This window comes from Anolis sagrei, chromosome 2 (assembly GCF_037176765.1).
Source record: "Anolis sagrei isolate rAnoSag1 chromosome 2, rAnoSag1.mat, whole genome shotgun sequence".
NCBI classification, from domain to species: Eukaryota; Metazoa; Chordata; class Lepidosauria; order Squamata; family Dactyloidae; genus Anolis; species Anolis sagrei.
This window is the reverse complement of record NC_090022.1, coordinates 51,816,640-51,838,178: the sequence shown is the minus strand read 5'-3', so window position 1 is coordinate 51,838,178 and position 21,539 is coordinate 51,816,640. Positions and strand designations below refer to the sequence as shown.

Here is a 21,539-nt window from a genome sequence, read left to right as displayed (position 1 = left end):
TTCAAAATCCAGTGAAGCTCATCACATGCTTCAGGCATATAATTCTAAATTTGTTTTAAATATATATATACTTTGAACTCATTTGGTTTTGAATGCCACTATAAATTCAGTTTTTTAAAAAATCACCTTTTGCCTTTTCTTGAGTGAAATCCTTCTGAAAAGTGAGTATATTGTTTATTGCCACTCAGCTGTTCATCTTCGATTAAATGGAATACTTTTGAGAAGCTGCACAACTCTAGTTACTGAAATTGAAGATTGCACACATGTTGCTAAAATAGAAACACTTTGATATTTCACTCTCCTCCATAAATATGAGTTGTCAATAAAAGTAATGTTTAAGCAGCCATATTAAGTTTCACCTGCAATACATAGTTTGCTTACTCTGGATCATTCTTGGAGTAATTCTGTAACCTGCAGTGGGAATCCTATCACTCAGGCCCCATCTACACTGCCTGGAGTATCCAAACAATGTACCCAGGCTAATGAGGTTTAACCCAGGGTAAGTCTTTTACTCAGGCTTGTGGGCACTGTGGCAGTGGAGGCTGCCGTCTGGGTTCACCATGCATGATCACAGATGGTGTCCCCACAGCCATCCCGTGCTTTCTGGGCTCAGGCACCCCAGGAAGGTTGGATGGCAGGGCCTCCAGAATCTTCCTGAACCCTGATTCCACTCAAAAATGACAGGGCAGGGGAGGCTTCCAACTCCAATGTTCCATCACATCCCCAGCAACCTGCTGTGACAGAATGGGGAACTGATTCCCTATCAGTTTTGCAGGTAATTGGGGTACAGGAAGGCTTGGGAGGCACTGCCTATGCCCAGCCCTCAACATGGCAGGGCTGTGTGCCCGGTCCGTCCCCCCATCCCCGAGATAACTCATGAGGATGACATGTTGCTCTCAATGTTGGTTTGAGTCACATTACGTGGCTGTGTGGAAGCGCCCTTATTTGCAATTACAATACATTTTTGTAATGAACTCTAAAACAACATTTATATGCTTTTAAAACCACTTTAGATATGTATTATTTTAAAAAATAAAAAACTTTTTAGTGTGTTAATACAGGAATATATAACAGTAAATGTACATGTATAAGAAAAACATGCTACAAATTTAGCCCATCCATTGACTTGGCAATGAAAACAACATTATCTAAAATTTAGGCAGAGCTAAATGCTTTAGAAGACTGGTTCTTGAGGAACAATGTATTAACCAGTTTCATTGTTATCTTTGTCTTTTGCATTTTGTTTTGCCCTTTTCAGGCGCAATGTGCTAAGTTTGTCTTCAGGAATTGATGAACCTGGTGTTGTCAAATGGGACCTGGCTCTTTGCCTCCTCCTTATTTGGGTTATTTGTTTTTTTTGCATCTGGAAAGGTGTGAAGTCCACCGGGAAAGTAAGTGTTCATTACTTCTTTTAATTGTGATTATGATTTTCTTAAATAGAATTCCTTCTCAGATTAAAGATTTTCAGTCCATTAATCCATAATTGTGCATCAAGCCTCTTAATGAGATACATAAATTACCAAATGATGGCAAAGTTGAAGCTGCAGAGCTGAAGTCGTGTTGAGTTCTTTATAGCTCCATTAAACAGGATGTTAAGGGATTAATTTCGAATGGTTTTGCAACCACACAAAATTTTGTGTCTAAAATTGCAGTATTTTCTTAGCAAGTCCCACTTTAATTTAACCTTTTGAACATATTCCTTGTTTATCCAAATACGAGATAATGTAGCTCAGCCTGCTGAAAATTGGGGATTCAAAAATCTATAAAATTTGGCTTCTGTGTTTTACTTATTTTTTCAACATCACAGTTGTCAAACTGTGGATTCCTTTCCTTTCTTGTTTTATTGCTGAATAACATTTTTTCATTGTTCACATTTGTCAATATACTTCTAGAAGATCAAATTTTACCCAAAGTTAATATTCAAGCCAGCACAATGTACTGACTGCAAGTCACATGTGGCCCTCAAAACATTTCAGTTGACCCAAAGAGGCAGCCATTCTCACTGATTCACTGCATAATATACCCATCATGGGTTAGCTGCTGGGGCAAACCACATGAAGCAAGCAGGAGGTTGAGCGACTTCTGCCAGCCTCCTCCTTCTGTTAATGAGGTCCAGACAGAGCATGGAAACAGGCACTCTTGGAGCAAGGAGAAAGGGGAGAAAACTGCCAAAGAGGGGGATGCTAAATAAAATAGAAATCTCCTGCTCAAGGGAATGTATTGCCCAGAAGGCTTACCATTTTAGTATATTTCAAAGACATAGGGTACAACTCCTTTATATAAATAGTGCAGCATGGCACCACTTTCACTGCCATGGCACAATGCTATGTAATCCCAGGAGTCGTAGTTTGGTGAGACACTAAAAACCTATATGTGGCCCAAAGAGATTTAGCCTATTTTGAATTTGGTCCTTACCTACCACCAAGTTGTGCAGATCTGTTGTAAATATTCAAAGGAGCCTTGACAGTTACCCCTCTGACCCTCATTTCATGATGGCTTTAAAAACTCCACAAGAGTTTATTTATAAGTAATCTTTGCAGAGCTTGGAAAAGTTACATTTGGACTACTGACTAAATACCTCTGGCAGTCCCCATCCAAGAGGATTTCTACAGACTTTGATGTTCTTTAACTTAAAGAAGCCACTTTCATATATCAGTATTAGTGCTGGTCTGGCATTTTCCTTACATATAGATGCCTATTAATGTAATACTTTGGATTCACTACAATTTGAATTATTTATTGGTAATGATCAGGGTGTCAAAAGTCTGATGGAGTTTTGAAATTAAATTTAATAACAGATAAGGCAGCAGTCCTGTATGCATTTATCAGGGAACAATTTTCACTGAAAATTTTGGTACTAACTTCTAAGTAGACTTACACACATCTGTTCTCTAAGAATGACATAGAATTCAGTTATGTTCTCTAGTTTTGAACTGTACCCTAAATGGAAATTTCTTCACTTTCATCTCCCATTGCAGTACTTTATGTCAGCACAAACTGTCCAGAGGGTTTCCTAGTTCCCTGGAACATGTATTTGGGACTCATGGAGGTTGTAATAGAAAAAGGAGATAGAACACCAATTCTAGCAGAAGTAGGGGGATCCTGCAAATACATCCATTGGCCCCAGGCCAGTTGTTTATGATGAGTTCTTTGTAACAGTTACAAATCAATTGCATGTCCACACAATCTGTGTATTGTAGTTATATTTATCTGAACTCATATAGAAAAATAATAAAGGCAGGGGTCAAATTAAAAAGCAGGATATGGAGAAGGATTTGGGAGCAATTTCTAGTCTTTTATGTAGCATTTTGAAAATGAGAAGGCTGGTCTGATTTTCCTAAAGAAAGGCAGGAAATTACACAAAAAGGTTGGTGTAGTTACATATTCTGCTTTTAGAGATCTGAGCGGCTGCAGGAGTTATTATGGTGCAGCAGGCTTTCATATCTCTCTGATAATCTCCCAGGGTTCATTTAAAAGGCAAGAAGAAGACCTTTTATCTAGCTAAACCAATTTCATGGAAAGAAAACTATATTAAACAAAGAATCAGGACTGTAATTACCAGGTGGCATGAAGTGAACCTATTAAGAGAAGAAAGGAAATAAATAAAGCCTAGTCAGAATTTGGCAGGCTATCACAGATTCCCGAAAGGCACCCATATGCTCAGCTTGTTGGGACTAACCTATTTTCTTATGGCTTTAAAGCTTACTGATCATTACCATTCTTTCCAATGAGCTGTGTCCTTTCATGGTATGACCAAAGTACAATAGCCTCAGTTTAGTCATTTTGAGTATTCAGAATTGATTTGCTTTTGGATCCATTTGTCTTTGTGGAAGTCTTTGGTATCTGTGGAACTTTATTCCAGCATCAGATTTTAAACGAGTTGATCTTATTCTTTTTAGCTTTCTTTACTACAAAGGTGTCCTTTCTCTGTGTCAAAATTAGAAAGACTGTGCCATGGAAAATACCTTTAAACCTATCTTATCTAGCGCTGTCATAGCTACCCTCCTTAGGTATTAGTCTGTTTCTCTTTTTTATTACAGTCTCCATTTGATTATTAATTAACCAAGCTAGAGAAAACAGTTTAATAATTTCAGTGTCTTCATCACACACAAGCTAAATAAATAAACACATTTTTGCTACAATGATGATGTTATAGTGATAGTCATAGCTTTGGTTTTTTGAGCAATTCATTGCCAAGTTTTGCCCAAATATGTCCAAGAGAATCATATTGAAATGGTGATGTTTGCAATAATTGAAAAACAAACCTTTTATCTGTACATGGTATTGCACATCTTAGAAGGAAATGGGAGGATGGCATCCATTTACTTTTTGATCTCACTATTTAGGCATGTGTGATTTTTATATTTTTATCCTGCATATTGCATTAGCTTGATAGATACCGTATGCCAGGCATCCTCAAACTGCAGCCCTCCAGCTGTTTGGGGCTTTAACCCCCAGAATTCCTCACAATAAAACAAGGTTAGGACCTCTGGAAGTTGGAGGCCCAAACAGCTGGAGGGCCACAGTTTGAGGATGCCTGCCATATGCAAATATCTATATAATAAGGGTGAGCTGGGCTAATTTTTCAGCTTGTGCACATAATCAAGATATGGCTCTGAAAAAGACCTAAGTTTAATAAAGTCTAATAATAGTTTTTGTTACATCCTTGTTTCATCATTTTTCAAGTGGATAATAATTTCCTTGTATCCTTTCTTCATTGAGAAAGTATGCAAGCAAGAGTGACCACTTAAAGTCTTAAACAAACGAGATTTGCATTAACTATAAAAATATGGAGGAGTAGTGGAATTGTAAAAAAAAAAACCATCCAGATTTAAAGGCAGCAGAAAAGAATTGCACCACAGAAGAGAAAATCTACTACCACAAGCATGATGGACAAATGTGGATGCTGTATAGGAGACCTTTCTGATGCAGTGAATGTTGAATACCAAGAGTACATAGGAATAAGTGAATCAAAAAGGGGTGAATCTTACTGTAATCTCAAACTCCAAATTTATACAAATTGAAGTCTCTTTTTAATTGACAACCCCCTATTTTGTTTTATTTTTAGGTTGTGTACATAACAGCTACATTTCCATTCGTCATGCTCTTTGTTCTCTTAATTCGTGGTGTCACTTTACCTGGAGCTGCAGAAGGCATCAGGTTTTATCTTTACCCTGACATCACTCGTCTGTCGGATCCACAGGTGGGTTACTAGAAATTGGAAGTGCTTCTTGTTTGTTAGAATGTGTGAAGAGTATAGGGACCCTTGCAAAACAAATTTTGTAGTGATTTTAAGCAATTGAGGATGTTATTTTCCCGCACCATACGTTGTCAAAAAGTTTATTGTTGTTAATATGTTAATGCATTTCCATGTGTGTATATCTTTTTATATCAGAAGGATTCTGAGGCTTGTAGACTCTGTCCAAATGTAGCATCTCAGCTTTTTTTTGTTGATATTAGGCTGTGGACAAGGTAAGGGAGATAATATTTGCTTCAGTCTTTAGTTCTTAAAGGCAACAAAGATACGGAACAGCAAGGAGAACGGTAAGAAGCACCTGTGAGTATCTGTAACTGTCCATGTTATATGGACATCTTTGGGGAGGGCATTTAAGGACTATAAAATAAAATGGAAAACATGTTCTTTGTTGAGATCTCAATTCAAACAAATGCTTGGAAGACATACCACTCATTGTAAGGGGAAGGAGTTTGAATATTTTTCCCCTGTAGTATTAAGTACATTAGTAAGAGTACCTTCAACATCTTAAAGGTTGCGGAAATACACAATGTCTAGCTAAAGAACAGATTTTTTTTATAAGATACAAGAGTACAGTGTGATTGTCATATAAGCAACAAAAAGAAACCAGTATATATTACAAAGTCTGCACTGGAGTGCAGCACTTCACCCAAGAGTTTTCTAAAAAAACTACAGCCTCTCTCCTTTTCAAATCCTTCAAGCTTTTTTCTATCAGTCTAAGCCAGGAATTGGCAACTGTGGTCATTTTTATGTTGCTGGATAGCGATTCCCAGCAGCAGTAGCCAGCATAACCAATGGCAATAGATCATGGACACGACAATTGAACAAAATCTGGCAGGCCATGGTTACCTACTCCTGGTTTAAGCTTCCTCCCTGCCCTCCCCCCTCCTTCCCCTTTTCCCTCCCTTCCCTTTCTAAGAAGTGTGGACTCATTAAACTGGTAAATTGAATCTAACCTCATCTTACATGTATATGCATCTGCAGGTATCTACAAACTGGTTATGATCAAACCTGTGATTTACATGTGTAGTGCTCTTCTGTTTTAGTTTAATATGTTTGCTACAATATTTTAATATGGTGTTGATGCAACTTTATATGGCAGGATGATGTTTTTTGCAACTGCTAAAAGTGTTTCTAATAAGACAGTTTTGCAAAGGTGTTTGTTGTTAATGTTGGGTGAGATGGGGAAATACTTACGGGATATATAGTCATGTATCAGCAGTAGAAGATAGCCAGAGCTAGTGCTGGATGCTGTATTCTAACTATGCCTTCTTTCATGTTACCTTTAGGTCTGGATAGATGCTGGCACACAGATCTTCTTTTCCTATGCAATCTGCTTAGGTGCAATGACTTCCTTGGGGAGCTACAATAAATACAAATACAACTGCTATAGGCAAGTGTCCTACCAAAGGGGTTTAGTGTGTTAGCATATTGATGTGTAGGGAACCGTGGGGTCAATACTTTTCTTCAATTAACTTCCTCCATGACATATGTGTGACTTAGGGACTGTTTGCTGCTGGGATGCCTGAACAGTGGTACCAGTTTTGTGTCTGGCTTCGCAATTTTTTCCGTCCTGGGCTTCATGGCACAAGAGCAAGGGGTGGACATTGCTGATGTGGCAGAGTCAGGTACGATGGTGTCGGTGGCAGTGATGGTGGGCACTGCCACCCAGTGTGTGAGCAAAGTACTACAAACTAAATCAGTCAAAAAAAAAAAAAAGGAGAGAGATTTTGAATTTTTTTAAAAAAATACTAAGTACTTCAGGAAACAAAGTCTGATTTGTACATGGAGCATTGACAGTTCAATGTATAGATTTTCAAAGTGTGCTGAAATAAAAAAAACTTAAGAGAAATGCTCAAAATATATGAAATGTGAACAATTATAAAGATATAACCCCTTGTGGTTACTCTCCCCTTGCTTCAATCAAAATCCTAGGAGACTTGGTTTCTGGAACTTTCATAGACCCACCATGTGAGATAGTAGCTGTGATAGAAAATGTTTCTCCCCCTTTCCCTGTCCTTTTGCAATTTTATCTATATTCTAGTGTAGAACATTGATGGAAGTGATGTTTTCTGTAACAAGGCTGTTTAGAAACTGGGATGGCTGGGAGTGCTGGAGAAAGATCAGGTTCCCAAACACATTCTTGAAACCCTATTTGTATGTGAGAGAGTCTTCAAACTCTCATTTTGCACTGAACTATTCATGTGCATGGAGCCATGCACCTCTCATGTCTATATTCAGGCAACAGAGGCCCCTTCCACAGAGCTGTATAAAATTCACATTCAACTGGATTATATGGCAGCATGGACTCATATATTCCAGTTCAAAGTTGATATCGTGGGTCATCTGCCTTGAGATTCTGGGTTTTATGACTGTGCGGAAAGGCCCAAAGTGAACCCCTCCTTCTCTTGAAATAAAATTTCTTTTTTCTTTTGTTATCCTTGTGAAATATTTAGCTAGAACTCAGGTTCATGTGGACTGGCAGGATAATGCCTGAGATCCTACATGGCCTAGTTATATATGAATAGCCCAGTATTGTCTCCTGGCCTGACTCCCTTAAACCTACCTTAACAGCTGGCAGCAGTTCTGTGCCATGCAGGTCTGTTCTGCTGGTGATTGGGATGCAGCAGGATGGCATTGCCAGATGCCTCCAGCCATCCATCTGCAATGGTCAAGAAATTGTGACAGAGGTCCTACTTCTGACTTACACTGGAGATCGATGGCAGGAGGGTGTCATCCTGCTATATTCTGATTGTTAGTAGAACAAACCTCCATTTCCTTGAGTTCAAGGTGGACGTAAAAGGATGTTTGTGACTGTGGCAATAATGCCATGGTATTGGAAACATGATGTAATTTTATTGGGAGGAGTTACCGATCTATAACTTTTATTTTATGAATCTGTAACTGCAATACACGTTGCCAGCCCATATATCCCCAGCCTTGTTATTTTTGAACAAACCATACAAGCCATTTTCTGGGCTTTCCTGGTATCTACTGGTCACTTGAGCCAACTCCAAGTTGTCATTTTTGCCTTTTAAGGTCAGATGTTCTAGATATGCTAGCATCTCAGTTTATTACAGTCTATATTGATGTATTGAACTCTACAGTGCTGTGACTGGCAGTCAGCAATTTTGGAAAGTAATTGAAACAATTAGTGAAGAGATTTATTTGGAATCCCAGAGGTTTATGCTGACCAAAATTATTATTATTATTACTTTTTTCTTGTGAGTTCAGACTTGGGAAAGAGTATCCATACACTACATAAATATAGCTATTTGATATCATTTTAACTGGGGTATGGTGCTTTCCTATGATGTAATATGATTTAAAGTTCTGTGAGGTACTTAGTATTTCTCAGCCAATGAACTCCAGCATAGTAGTTCAGGGAAGTACACTAGAGAATTCTAAGCACCTCACTATACAAATCCCAGAATTGCATAGGAGAAAGGCGTGGCAATTAAAGTTATATCAATCCACTTTATAATTCCATAGTGCGAATTCACATAATGATAGTTTGAAAAAGCAAGAAATATAAAGCAGCATTGAGCATGAAGTCATGAAAATGCTGTGGCCCAGTTTTAAATTAAGGGTGCTCAGGCAAGTGTTCTATGGAAAAAGCAAATATTGTAGTTTTCACTGGATCTTAGGAAAGATACCCTTTCCCCACAAATTCCAGTTCCATAACCAACAAAAGTAACATTTCCAAGTTCAGGGTCCCATGATATGTTGCTATATCCCACAAATTCAGTATGTTGTCTTCCTGCAATGTCCTTTTTAATAAGGTTGAGCAGTGCTAGTAAAGAGTTTATATTTTCTCTCTAATTTCATCTTTGCACTTTTTAATATACATTTCCAGTTTGGGGCATAGAGGAAGGAAAATGATAGAGCTGTTGGTAGCAGATAAGATAACTTAAGCTCTTGGTACACAAACTTCCATCTTTAAAACCCAAATTACTATGAAGACATGCCAACACAGAGTTAGTGCCACTTAACCTTGTTAATTCCAGTTTGTTTATGCATGTTTAAGGCTAAAATCCTTTTCACCTGTCCTTGGGAATAGTCCACATTAAACATAATAAGACTTGTACCTGATCCTGGTGTAGAATTGCTAATAACTGAATCTACATTTTGCTTCACTTGTTCATCCATCCAACAGAGGGCATTTTTTTAGGTTACAAAGCCCAGTCATAACTATGTTAACTCAGAAGTAGTCCCACTGAATTTGCTAGGATTAAGGTGCTAGAATATATTCATAAATATATCAATTTAAGTAATGTTATGAATAAATAAACAACTTAATTAATAATGAACTAGTTGACCTGATTGAATTCCATCAGCCTTTTGGGAGAGAATGATAGATGATGAGCCACTTATAAAACAGCCATCCTTTTCGGCTCTGACTCAGTGCAGTGTCCTTAGAGTAGTTCTAGCATTAAGGAGGGTTGTTTTAGAAAGAAAATTATTTAGAAGTGAAGTGGAATTGATGGGATCAGAGCCAGTTCCCAACTTGAATTCCTGAAGGATTAAAAAAGAGAATTTCACTTATATTTCTGTCCATGCCATCCCACCTGTTGGGTCAGATAACGGGTGGTTCTTGCTAGGGATGTTTGCAATGGGCATAACTTTAAATATGCACAACATTAGCTGGGTTGTGCCATTGAAACTTAGTTGCATTTCACTTGCATTAAATTTAGTGGAACATGATGGTCCTGAGTCATGCAAGTCCCATGAATACCAATGGGGACATGTATAACAAACATCTGGATCCAAATCCATGGATTTAAGGCTGGGCATGCTAAATGCATTTATTTATTTATTTTTCTTGTACCTCTCCAGTTTCTGAAATTGAATGGTAAATGGAAGGTAGCAATAGTATCAGCAATGCGTGATCAAGTGCTAATCTGCAAAGAATATTCTCCTGCTGTACTGAGGCATTAAAAAAACAGCAACCAAAAGGGTGTTCTAATCTGGCTCTGGAGCTTTTCAGCACTCAGAAGTACTTTCTTTAAAGAAAAGGCTTGCATGGGAAGTGTTGATGCAACATTTCCTCTTTACATTCCAAAGTTGTACAAGGGGCACTCATATAAAATTAGAATTATCTCCTTGTAATGTATCAATGTTATATACTGAAGACATGAATTTGATTTTGCTGTTTAGTCAATCATCCTCAGAATAATCTGCCAGTGATTTTGTCATTACTAATGCTAGCTGGAGACATTGGCCTTGTTTGAATAAACATGCTTTTAGAATTAATGGGCATATTTTGCACTGCAAATGAATGTTCTTTAATGACTATCAAACAGTTGCAAATGAATTTATTATAACCATTAACTGGAGTAAACCATTAGCATAATGCAGCCAGGGTCCTACCAAGAAAGGGCCAATGATTAAGTTATCAGAACATCAGTTATTTTAGTGGAAACTGCCAGACCGCTTCCTATGTTGCAGTCTGCAAATATTATTTTGCTGGTGCTGATAGAATTATGGAGGCTTATGCCAGGATAAAATCTAGCCTGTTTAGTGCAAACTCAACTCCTACTAAGGATGGGCTTTGTTTGCAGCCCATAGACCTGCATCAATGATTTTAGGACTTTCATCTTTCTTTTTATTTGGGGGACTTTTTAATGTTTTTTGGGGGGCGGGGAGGTTTAGAACACCTCAGTATAGTATGGGATAACAGCATGAGTTCTTTGAATTAAAAATATGGGTTTTCTCTAGTTGAACTGGACCCCTCAAAGGCCTCATGCAATCCAAGGCCCACACAATTCTGGCCCCTGCCCTAAAACATATTTTTGCTTGTCCACATGTTACTTGTTGAGTCTTTTAAAAATTTAAGAGGAAACTGGAGCACAGCATTTACCTCTTTGTTCTCAAAGATGACAGGAATCAGTAATTCTCTAATTCCATCTCAATTACTCCAAAAGCCACTGTTCTTTCTGTCATACTCTCTTTTTGAAAGATGTCTGTGGGGTTGGACCTGTTTTTGGTGTGTCTGATGCAGATGGTGAGGCTGTGAATGGATAACCAATGGCTTTTGGATTTGATTATAGAAGTTCCTGTTTTAATCATGCATGATTCTTTGTCAGATAAAGGATCCGAGTGAATTCCATTCTGGAATCTTCAATTGGGTTTGGGTTTATCTGAATGGAACCAAGCATCCATATTGGGGAGGAGGGGTCTTGAGGTGAAGAGTGAATGGCCTACTCACTGCATCCTCTCCCTTTGCCCCCTTCCTTTTTTCTCTTTTTAATCCTCTAGGTCCAGGCTTGGCCTTTATTGCCTATCCAAAAGCTGTGTCCATGATGCCACTCCCAACTTTTTGGGCGATCCTTTTTTTTATTATGCTTCTGTTGCTTGGCCTGGACAGCCAGGTGAGTAACCATAGCGCAAACATGGAAGACATGTGTAATGAAAACCTGTGCTTTAATTGGTATGTAATTCTGCCTCAGGGGATAAATATAATAGAGGTTACAAACAAATAATTGAAAATGTATTAGATGAGGAATGTTCTTTGTTGTCTGTTTTTGCCATAGAGATCCATGGAATTTTATAGACTCTACAATTTAAATATCTCTTGTTGACCGGGATGATACAGTTTGCTTGGCAAATTATCTTGCTTACCAAACAGGAGAAGCAAAATATAACAGTCCAGCTCCTATAAAATGTCAATGACTTCAGACACTCATTAGAACTGTGTTATCAGAATTTGAGACAGGGATTTTTTTCAGAATTGGAAGCCAACTTTTTAATTCTAAATTAGCCACTGCATTTTCTGGATGGGGAAAAATCTTTTCATTTTCCAGGACTTCATTCCCAGGAGTTTCTTGACATCAGGGAGAAAAATAAGACCAAAAATAGGTAGGACCAAATTCACATGCACAAACTCCTCCATTCTCACACAATACCCTTTTCTATTCACAACTCATTAATCAAATTCCACTCCCTCCCCCTTATCTCCATTTCTAGCTGCTCAGCTAGTTGAAACAATTGGTGAAAAAAGAGCTGCTTCTAGGCTTCCATTTGTCTCTCCCTTGCCTTTCTCAACTGTCTGGGTTTCAGGGCGGAGGAAAGACATAAACTTTGCCCTTTAACCTGTTTGAGAAAGTGTGGTGGGCTAAGTGAAGCCCCTGAGGACCAGAGGGTATTCCACTATCCTCCATATAGATATATTTTTTCTCATATCATGCTATTCCTTCATATAGCTCAGAGCAACCTGAATCTTCAGGAACTCTCCTATGCAGATCAGATCCAGGTTACACTCTGCCCCCTGCTACACTGCTACATAATTCAGATTATCAAAGCTATATTATTCATATTATCTGCTTTGAACTGGATTATATGAGTCTACACTGCCATATAATCCAGTTCAAAGCAGATAATCTGGATTTTATTTGGAAGTATAGAAGGGGCCTCTGATGTGCTAAGGGTAAAGAAATTGACTTAAGTTAATTTACTTGCATTACATTAACATACTTAGGGAGCCAGTGTGTTTCAGTGGTAGAGTGTTGGACCAGGACTGTGGGAAAGCACACCTTCCCATAGAAACCCACTGGGTCACTCTGGGCAAGTCACATTTGCTCAGAGGAAGGCAATGGCAAACCCACTCTGAATTAATATTAGTTTCTCACTCTTTCGGCAAACATCGTTGCTATAGTAACTCTTACATCTCCAAGACACAATAGACATTCATAGACACAAGATGAAATGAGAGCAAGAATCAAGGTAGAAAGGAGGTTGTAGGGAAACGTTACAGAAGTCCGAATGGAGTCTGCTAAGTGGATATTGCTCTTTCTTCTTAATCAGCCCCTTGCAATTAAATGGTTGTTTTACCTAATAAGCAGGTTTTGACATGTACTAATCAGTGTCACCATATGCACTGCTTTGCAGTGTATGAAGCAACTAATTAGGTTATTCCGAAGTTTTGTGTCTGATTAAAGGAGAGACAAGACCACCATGTGGAGCTTGGTTTTTGAAAGGGTAAGCAATGTCATATGCATTGCCTTTCCATTTCCTAAGGTCTTTCAGAGTTCAGCATCCTTGAAAACTGAGCTATCCCTCCTGAAGCCAGTGGAAACATTTATTTCTGCATAGCTGGACTAATTGTGCAGTGCACATTGCTGTAATTTCCTGTGGAAATTGAGAGTACGCTTCCATCCCACCAAGAATGTTTTCATGACGCAAAGAAATCTGTTAATAATTTCTAGAGAAATGCTAAGTTATAGAGTTCTGCTGGGGTTTTGGTCTGGTTTTGTTTTGTTTTGTTTTGTTTTGTTTTTTGTAGATAGTTTTAAGATTTTAAGCTAACAAGCTCCTGTTTATTCTTTGTGAAAGTGCCTTTAATGTTAAATAAATCTACTTGACAGGAGCAGAAAGTTTACTGCATTCAAAACCTCTCATGAATGGAGATTAGTGGAGTTTTCCCTCTGGTTGTTACTCACTTGATCTCTTAAATTGGCAAAGCATTGCATTTGTTCTAAATGGCTCTTTAGTGCTTAATCTTTGAACTCCAGTGAGCGACTTTTAATCACTTCCAAATTGAATGTTAAAACATGCTCAGAGCTGTGATTCTGCAACCAAGTACTTATGTAAATTGAAGGTTGCCTGGTAATTTTAAGTCATTTCTCACTGTGTAGAATAATTAAAACTAATTGGAGCACTTAATGTTTTGTTTGCTTTTGGAGAGCTGTCAAGCAGGGTTTTGGAATGCTAGAGCAGCTTAGGAGCAAACTGGACTACATGTTACATTGCAACAGAAAAAGAGAAAAAGAATACTTTTATATAAGTGTTAAGGGAGGGTTTTAATTAAGTACCTTAAGGGTTAACTATACACAGCTATACACTTTTGTAGTTCCTGAACATTAACAGAACAAATATGAATGTCAATGTGTATAAAACTCCCTGTCCAATAGACTAGGAGGAGAATGTATAAGACATAGAATATTGCTAACATATATTCGTGTTTTGCATATTTCTGAATCTTATACTTGATGATTGATAGAAGAATGTTTTTTCCCTGATGGCTTGGGGAAAAGCTGGTTCTGAGGAGGGAGAAAATCACTTTCCTCAAGTGATGAGGAGTTTGTGATGACTCTTTCAAAAGCATGCTGTAACAGGTTCAGATGGACAGATGGATAAATAATGCCAGAGACCATCACTTACGTAATAAGAATTATTGAAATGTAAAACTTGAATAGATCAAAATCATATCTTACAATAAATCATGAATCATCCCTGAATCAAAGGAATAGAGAGAACAACATTTGGCCTTACGAAACTTTACTGGTTTATTATAATACAAGCCATAGCTGCACCACAGTTTTGTATAATTTAGTTTTATGTAGTAAGCTAAGATACAGTTATGTTGCCTTGGTGTTTCTATTTATGCAAGATGCATTATAAGAAAAAACTGGGATGTGATAATAAATGTGTTTCAGTTTTCTTAAAAGACTCTATTGATAGTTTAAAAGTGAAGTGGACCAGATATCTGTAGATCTACAACAGCAACAACTTTGCCTAACTAAGTATAAGGCTGGATTAATTGTAAAACTAAGACAAAGTAGAGGGGACTACTTTGACTCCCTGAAATGTTAAGCAAGTGAATATATTTGACTTCCCTGAGAGTGCCAACATGGTTGCCAAGGGGTACTTTTTTTTTTTTTTTTTTAGAAAATGGGACATATGTGTGGCATTAGTTCAAGGTGGGTTTCTTTTTGTCTTTTCTCTCCAGTTTGTTGAAGTTGAAGGACAGATCACATCTTTAGTTGATCTGTACCCATCCTTCCTAAGGAAGGGTTACCGACGGGAAATCTTCATCGCTATACTATGTTTCCTCAGCTATCTTCTGGGACTATCTATGGTGACTGAAGTAAGTAAGAGTTCTCTTTATCTGTGAGTCTGAGAGTTTGTATGGGTTCATTCTGTGAAGTCAAATAGCACAGTGTGAGAGGGAAGGGATGGTGTCTCAGTGGTAGGCTGGATTTCTTTTCACTTCTGGTCACTTCTGGTGTGAGAGAATTGGCTGTCTGCAAGGACGTTGCCCAGGGGATTCCCCATCCTGTGGGAGGTGTCTCTCATGTCCCCACATGAAAAGCTAGAGCTCAACAGACGAGAGCTTACCCTGCTCCTTGGATTCATACCACCAACCTATCGGTTGATCCGTCCTGCTGGCACAAAGGTTTAGCCCATTGCACCAATGGGGGCTCCTAGGCTGATTGCAGAATTCAGTGAAGTTCTTCATTTCTAAAAACATTTTCCTTGAGAATTTAGAGAGCCACTGCAGCCAGATAGAGAGAACAGTAATGGGCCAAATGGGCAAAGAGTCTGAATGCCTAAAAAGCAGATTTATAAGAGAACTACACAATGCTACATTGTGTAAAAGTAACAGAAACTTTCTTTGTAGAGACCTTATGTTCGTAGGTACAGCATGCCAAAATGGGTCCGTGCCAGTTTAAGCCTGTATTGTTAATAACCCTTCCCTTCTCATAACAGTTGAAGTAACTGTTGCACACAATTTATTCATCTTTATTTCCTGGTATATTAGAGATTATTTTAGGTTCTGTTTAGATCTGACTGAAACAAAGTTAGTTGAAGATAAAACAAGTGAGAAATTATATTTTGATAATAGAGTCTTCTGAAACATGGTCAAAATGGGGAAAAGAAAAAAGGAAACACGTCAGCTTATTCATTAGGGAACTCTTTGTTGGATTCTACTTACAATTTTTGCTCTCATTGTAGCAATTTCCATTGAAGACCAATTGTTTTCTTCCACTGTATTTCTATAAATACACATCCTTAAAATACCACATTCTAGGAAGAAAGTACATTCTAAAACCATTTAGCATTGTTAAATTAAAATGAGTGCCTTAATTTTAGTCAAATCATCATCTCTTTCAAAATGCCTTTAATGTGGAAAATAAGAACAGATTTTGAAGGGGACGTGGTGCACTCACAACTTTCGAGAACTGAATGGCAGCTGCATTTATGGGTACTGCAGAATGATTCATAGACATGGTCAGCTTGTTTGTCATGTTTGCATTTTTGGTTGTGTTATTAATAGTTCTCTTGTTGCTTTTCCACTTGTCTCCTTCTTTTCCAGGGTGGCATGTATGTGTTTCAACTCTTTGACTACTATGCAGCTAGTGGTGTATGCCTTTTGTGGGTTGCATTCTTTGAATGCATTGCTGTAGCCTGGGTTTATGGTGAGTAAAGTGCAAGTTATGACCTTATCCCTTCCCTACAAGTACAACATAAAGTACAGAAGCCTGGGGATAAGGTATTATTTATTTATTTTATGTATTTAAAACATTTATATTCCGCCCTTCTCACCCCGAAGGGGACTCAGGGTGGAGCACAGCATATACACGGCGAGCATTCAATGCAGGGACACAAATTCACATACAATACATAAACATTAAAAAAATTATCAAAATATTAAAATACACCATTTAAAACCGTCCTACCCATCCGCACCAATTGGCCCTGTCATCCTTTCCACTGCCGCTATGGTACAAAACCACTATGTTTATGAGAGCATGGGCAAAAGAATAAAAGAGAGAAATCTAACATAAAGGCCTATATTGCAAAGAGTGATTTTCCTGATTTGTGTTAATGTGCCCCAGTTAGTCCTTTAAGAGCTTTAGATCCCCAAGGGAAAAAAATCCTAGGTTCAAAGATTGCCAGTTCATCAGCATTTCCTTCCTTATTCAAGACTGAAGGGCTAAAATCCTTCAAGAAGCAAGCATAAATCATTTTACTAGTGTTCCACTTGCATGCATAGTGAAATGTTCGAGTAAAGCTGTTGTTTACTGATAGATTTGGGGGTGGGGGGTTCAGAGAAAGGAGATGCAGATGGTCTCAGCTCATTGGGGAAGAATTGGGGGATAGAGCCCACCATTATTTTCCTTTCTCTTGGAATAAATGCCAGTAGCTTCTTTCTCCATCCCTACTAATACAGAACAGAAGAAGAAAATCCACACCCCAAGACTTGAGAACTCTCATAAGAGGTTTTGATTGGGGGAGTAAAGGGGTTAGGGAATGAACCCTCCACTCACATAAATGCATGTTTTACCTGAGATATCCCATCCCCACACCTTTTAGGTTTCTGCCCCACAGAGTTCACTCATATCGGTAAATGCTTAACTTGTCCAAAATCTCAGGCAACTTGATACTTATTGGGTAGAAGCCCCAGCTATGCATTATTCATTATTGTAGAGGTGTGGGGGATTTTTAAAATATTCTTACATAGTTTTAAGCCATTGTGTAAAAAGCAGGGTATAAATTAAATTAAACAAATAAGATGGAGTGCAGAGTCAGGGTGGAGGGGTGGTGAATTTCAGCGGGGAAACGTTAGTAGTTGAAAAGGATCCCTTTTTTTCATCCACTTTTCTGATGGCACTTGAATGGTGATAAAGGTGTTCACATTTGTTTGTGCTTTTGAGTATAAGAAGAGGATCTCTAACTGTGCTAATACAGGATCAGAGCTCAACACAGAGGGTCTTTTCTGACACCATCTATGCAGACAAATCTGATCAATTCTATTATGTTTCATTGTTTTTATATCTGATTACCTGCATTTCACAGAGAATGACAAAGCAGCCCCCTTTAAAAGTTAAAAAAACCACCCCAGTGGTGCAAAATCATTCACAAAACCAAGTATAAAAAGTGGGATATATGGCTTTTTTGGGATGACTTCCTCAAACAAACCATTTCCCCTCAAAAATTGATTCCAGTGCTAATTATAAGGTTAGATCTGAGACCTGATTATTTTCAGACTAATGGTTTGTTCTCCTCTTGTGCTTGAACTTCAGGCGCTGACAAATTTTATGATGCCATTGAAGATATGATTGGTTACAGACCTGGTCCCTGGATGAAATGGAGCTGGATTTTAATTACACCAATTCTCTGTGCGGTAGGTATTGCAACACCTCTGCTACAATGTAGTTAAGCATCTTATTGTACATCAGAGTAAAAGACAGGATATGTGCTCTATTTATTATCAGTGGAGAAGTCCCAGCAGTTACTAATAAACACACTGGAATGTAACAGGATGATGCTATGACAGTACAGGCAGTATTACAGGCAGGCCCCAAGTTATGAACAAGATAGACTCTGTAGGTTTATTCTTAAGTTGAATTTGTTTGTAAACTGGAACAGGTACTTTTAAAAGTGTATCTCTCTCATTCTCTCTCATTCTCTCTCTCTCTCTCTCTATATATATATATATATAGAGAGAGAGAGAGAGAGAGAAAGAACGCTTTGAATAGCATAGGGAAGGGTTAACACCTCTGTGGAGTTTGTTTTGCTGACTGTGCCCCTGTTCATAGCACTTTCTGTTCCTGTGATAATTGGATTTTGAAAAAAAAAAGTTTGTTGTGGAAATAAGGATTGGTGATAAAGCTTCAGTTGAGACAGATTTTCTCCATAACTCTTTCAGGAATGAATTTCCCTTCCTAAGAGTAATGTCTCTCAATTCCTGTTGTCTCACCCCCATTCTTAACTATGAGTCATTCGTAAGTCAGATGTTTGTAACTCAGGAAGCCCCTGTAGTAGTGTTTTAGCCTGTGCATACTTACTAAGAGGCAGCTCTGACTGAACACAATAGTTCTGAGTCAACTTGCATTAGAGTAGATGGTCTGTTACACAACACCGCAATCTTAGTAAGTGAAAACAAATTAGTAGTGCTATGAATATATAAAGGCCGTCTCTCTTCTTGTAGCTTGTAGTAACACCACACAAACTCGATTTTCACACTCTGCTGAGCATCGGAATTATTTACACTGGCTACAGAAATAACACCTTTTTGAAAATTTGGATGGGAAAGGATGCGGAGGACAAAATTGGAAAAACTTCCCTACTGTTTACAACATAATTCTAACAGCAGAACTCATCAGAGAGCTCCAAGCTACACAGTAGAGAAAGTATTCTTTGTTGTCTGAATATATACATGCTGAGCTCTCGTAGTATAGCTCCAAGAGCACAGGAAGTGGTTAGATGGGGGATGCTGACAGAAATAGAAAGAAAGAAACAAATGTAGCTCATTCAGTTGTAAATCTTCAAAAACAACTTCTACATTAGGAGGTTCAGAAATGAGTGATTCAATGTGTCCAGACTTTTAAAAACAGGGGTGGAGGGGCTGCACTCTGTTAGGTAGTTACATCATTGTAAATTGAGTTATCATGTAAAGCTCAATTATGTCAGTAGACAGCATTCTTATTCTCAGGAAGGGAACAGAAACAAAGCTGCACCTTTGGGGACCATTTTTCAGGTGGAGCCACCTTAATGCCATGGGTTTCATTGTTCAACAGGGCCTCATTGTGCAATAAGAAACCATGCAGGATTTATTTATTTATCGTGTCAGGAGCAGATCAAACAGTTGTATTGCATTTATTTAACAAACAAACAAAAAACAAAACACAAAGTTTGCAAGCTTGGTAGTTGATTAAATGTCCTTTGACCAGTAGCTGGCCACTTGGAGTGCCTCTGGTGTTGCCGCACGGAGGTCCTCCATTGTGCATGTGGCAGGGCTCAGGGTGCATTGCAGCAGGTGGTCTGTAGTTTGCTCTTCTCCACACTTGCATGTCGTGGATTCCACTTTGTAGCCCCTTTTCTTAAGGTTGGCTCTGCATCTCGTTGTGCCAGAGCACAGTCTGTTCAATGCCTTCCATGTCGCCCAGTTTTTTGTATGTCCAGGGGGGAGTCTCTCATTTAGTATCAGCCATTGATTGAGGTTCTGGGTTTGAGCCTGCCACTTTTGGACTCTCACTTGCTGAGGTGTTCCAGCGAGTATCTGTAGATCTTAGAAAACTATTTCTTAATTTAAGTCATTGACATGCTGGCTGACATCCAAACAGGGGATGAGCTGGAGATGTCACTGCTTTGGTCTTTTCACTATCGGTTGGTACTTCCTGGCAGATGTCAGGTGGTGCAATACCGGCTAAACATGCAGCTCATGCAGGATGAGCTGACATGTAATTGTGTGTAATATAATTGTATAATTATAAAGTTACATATCATATCATCTGATACAAGATCCTGGCCTTATTCCTTTCCAGTTTGCAGCCTCTTGTATGCAGGGAGTCTTTCTGCAAACTTAGGGATAAGGAAGAGGCAAAATATACCAGAAGCTTGAATGCTGGTGAAATTAGCTGCTGTATAGTCTCTACTTGGTGACATGTACAACTATGCTGGTGCAGACTTAATGCTTTGCCAGTATACTTATTAGATCTTGGTCACTATCTTCAGTTTCTTTCTGCCAGGCAATCACTGAAAGTCACAACACCTACAACATGTCTTTAAAAATATATATATTAATAAATTTTATTGTGTAAAGGTGGTATACAGAATGCAAAAGAAAGAGAAAATTTCAAATACAAAAACATCTGTCCACCTACAACATGTCTTTAACTGGTTTCTTCTCTTGTTTTCTTTCTTGTCACAGGGGTGCTTTATCTTTTCTCTGGCCAAGTATACACCACTGACCTACAACAAAGTGTACATATATCCTGAGTGGGCAATCGGCCTGGGCTGGATTCTTGCCCTCTCTTCTATGATCTGTATCCCACTTGTTATGGTCATCCGCATTATACAGTCCGATGGCTCTCTCATTGAGGTAAATAAAAAGTAAAGAAGCACGAAAATGAGGAAAATTCAGCATGAACTTACACAGGCAACTTTCACTGTAGCTATTTTCACTGTAGCTATTTTCCTGGCCTTCATTTCCCTACAAACACCAGAAGCCCAGTATTTATGACAATAATTTCACACTCATTCATTTCAGCAGAGATGGCTATTTCACAGGTACTTATAATACTTACAGACCTTAAAACTGGGTGTAGTTAAATGTCGTTAAATGTAGTTATGGGGAGCCCTCTCAGCCCAGTCATAGCTAACTTCTACATGGAACACTTTGAAGAACAAGCCCTGGAGACAGCAACCAAAAAGCCCACGATATGGTTCAGATATGTGGATGACACCTTCACCATTTGGAGCCATGGAGATGAAGAACTCAACAGGTTCCTGGACCATCTTAACAGCATCCACCCAAACATCCAGTTCACCATGGAAAAAGAAAACGAAGGAAGACTGCCTTTTCTAGATGTCCTAGTCATCCGCAAACCAGATCAACAATTGGGTCACACCGTCTACAGAAAACCCACACACATAGATAGATATCTACATAAAAACTCCAACCATCACCCAAGTCAAAAAAGAAGCACCATCAAAGCCTTGGCAGACCGTGCAAAAAGAATCTGTGAACCCCACCTCCTCCAAGATGAACTGAACCACC

At 38.5% G+C, this 21,539-nt stretch overlaps 1 protein-coding gene across 4 annotated transcripts in view; it reads left to right on the top strand.

Annotated features, from left to right (window-relative positions):
* SLC6A6 (solute carrier family 6 member 6) overlaps window positions 1-21,539 on the top strand; it is a 66,087-nt gene that overhangs the window by 37,019 nt on the left and 7,529 nt on the right. For all 4 annotated transcript variants that reach the window (XM_067463502.1, XM_060766221.2, XM_060766222.2 and 1 more), the window contains 9 exons: window positions 1,259-1,391; window positions 5,069-5,203; window positions 6,544-6,647; window positions 6,758-6,882; window positions 11,513-11,625; window positions 14,982-15,119; window positions 16,350-16,452; window positions 18,061-18,161; window positions 20,691-20,861. In XM_067463502.1, coding sequence (XP_067319603.1) covers window positions 1,259-1,391; window positions 5,069-5,203; window positions 6,544-6,647; window positions 6,758-6,882; window positions 11,513-11,625; window positions 14,982-15,119; window positions 16,350-16,452; window positions 18,061-18,161; window positions 20,691-20,861 — 1,123 coding nt within the window. The remainder of the gene's footprint in view (window positions 1-1,258; window positions 1,392-5,068; window positions 5,204-6,543; window positions 6,648-6,757; window positions 6,883-11,512; window positions 11,626-14,981; window positions 15,120-16,349; window positions 16,453-18,060; window positions 18,162-20,690; window positions 20,862-21,539) is intronic.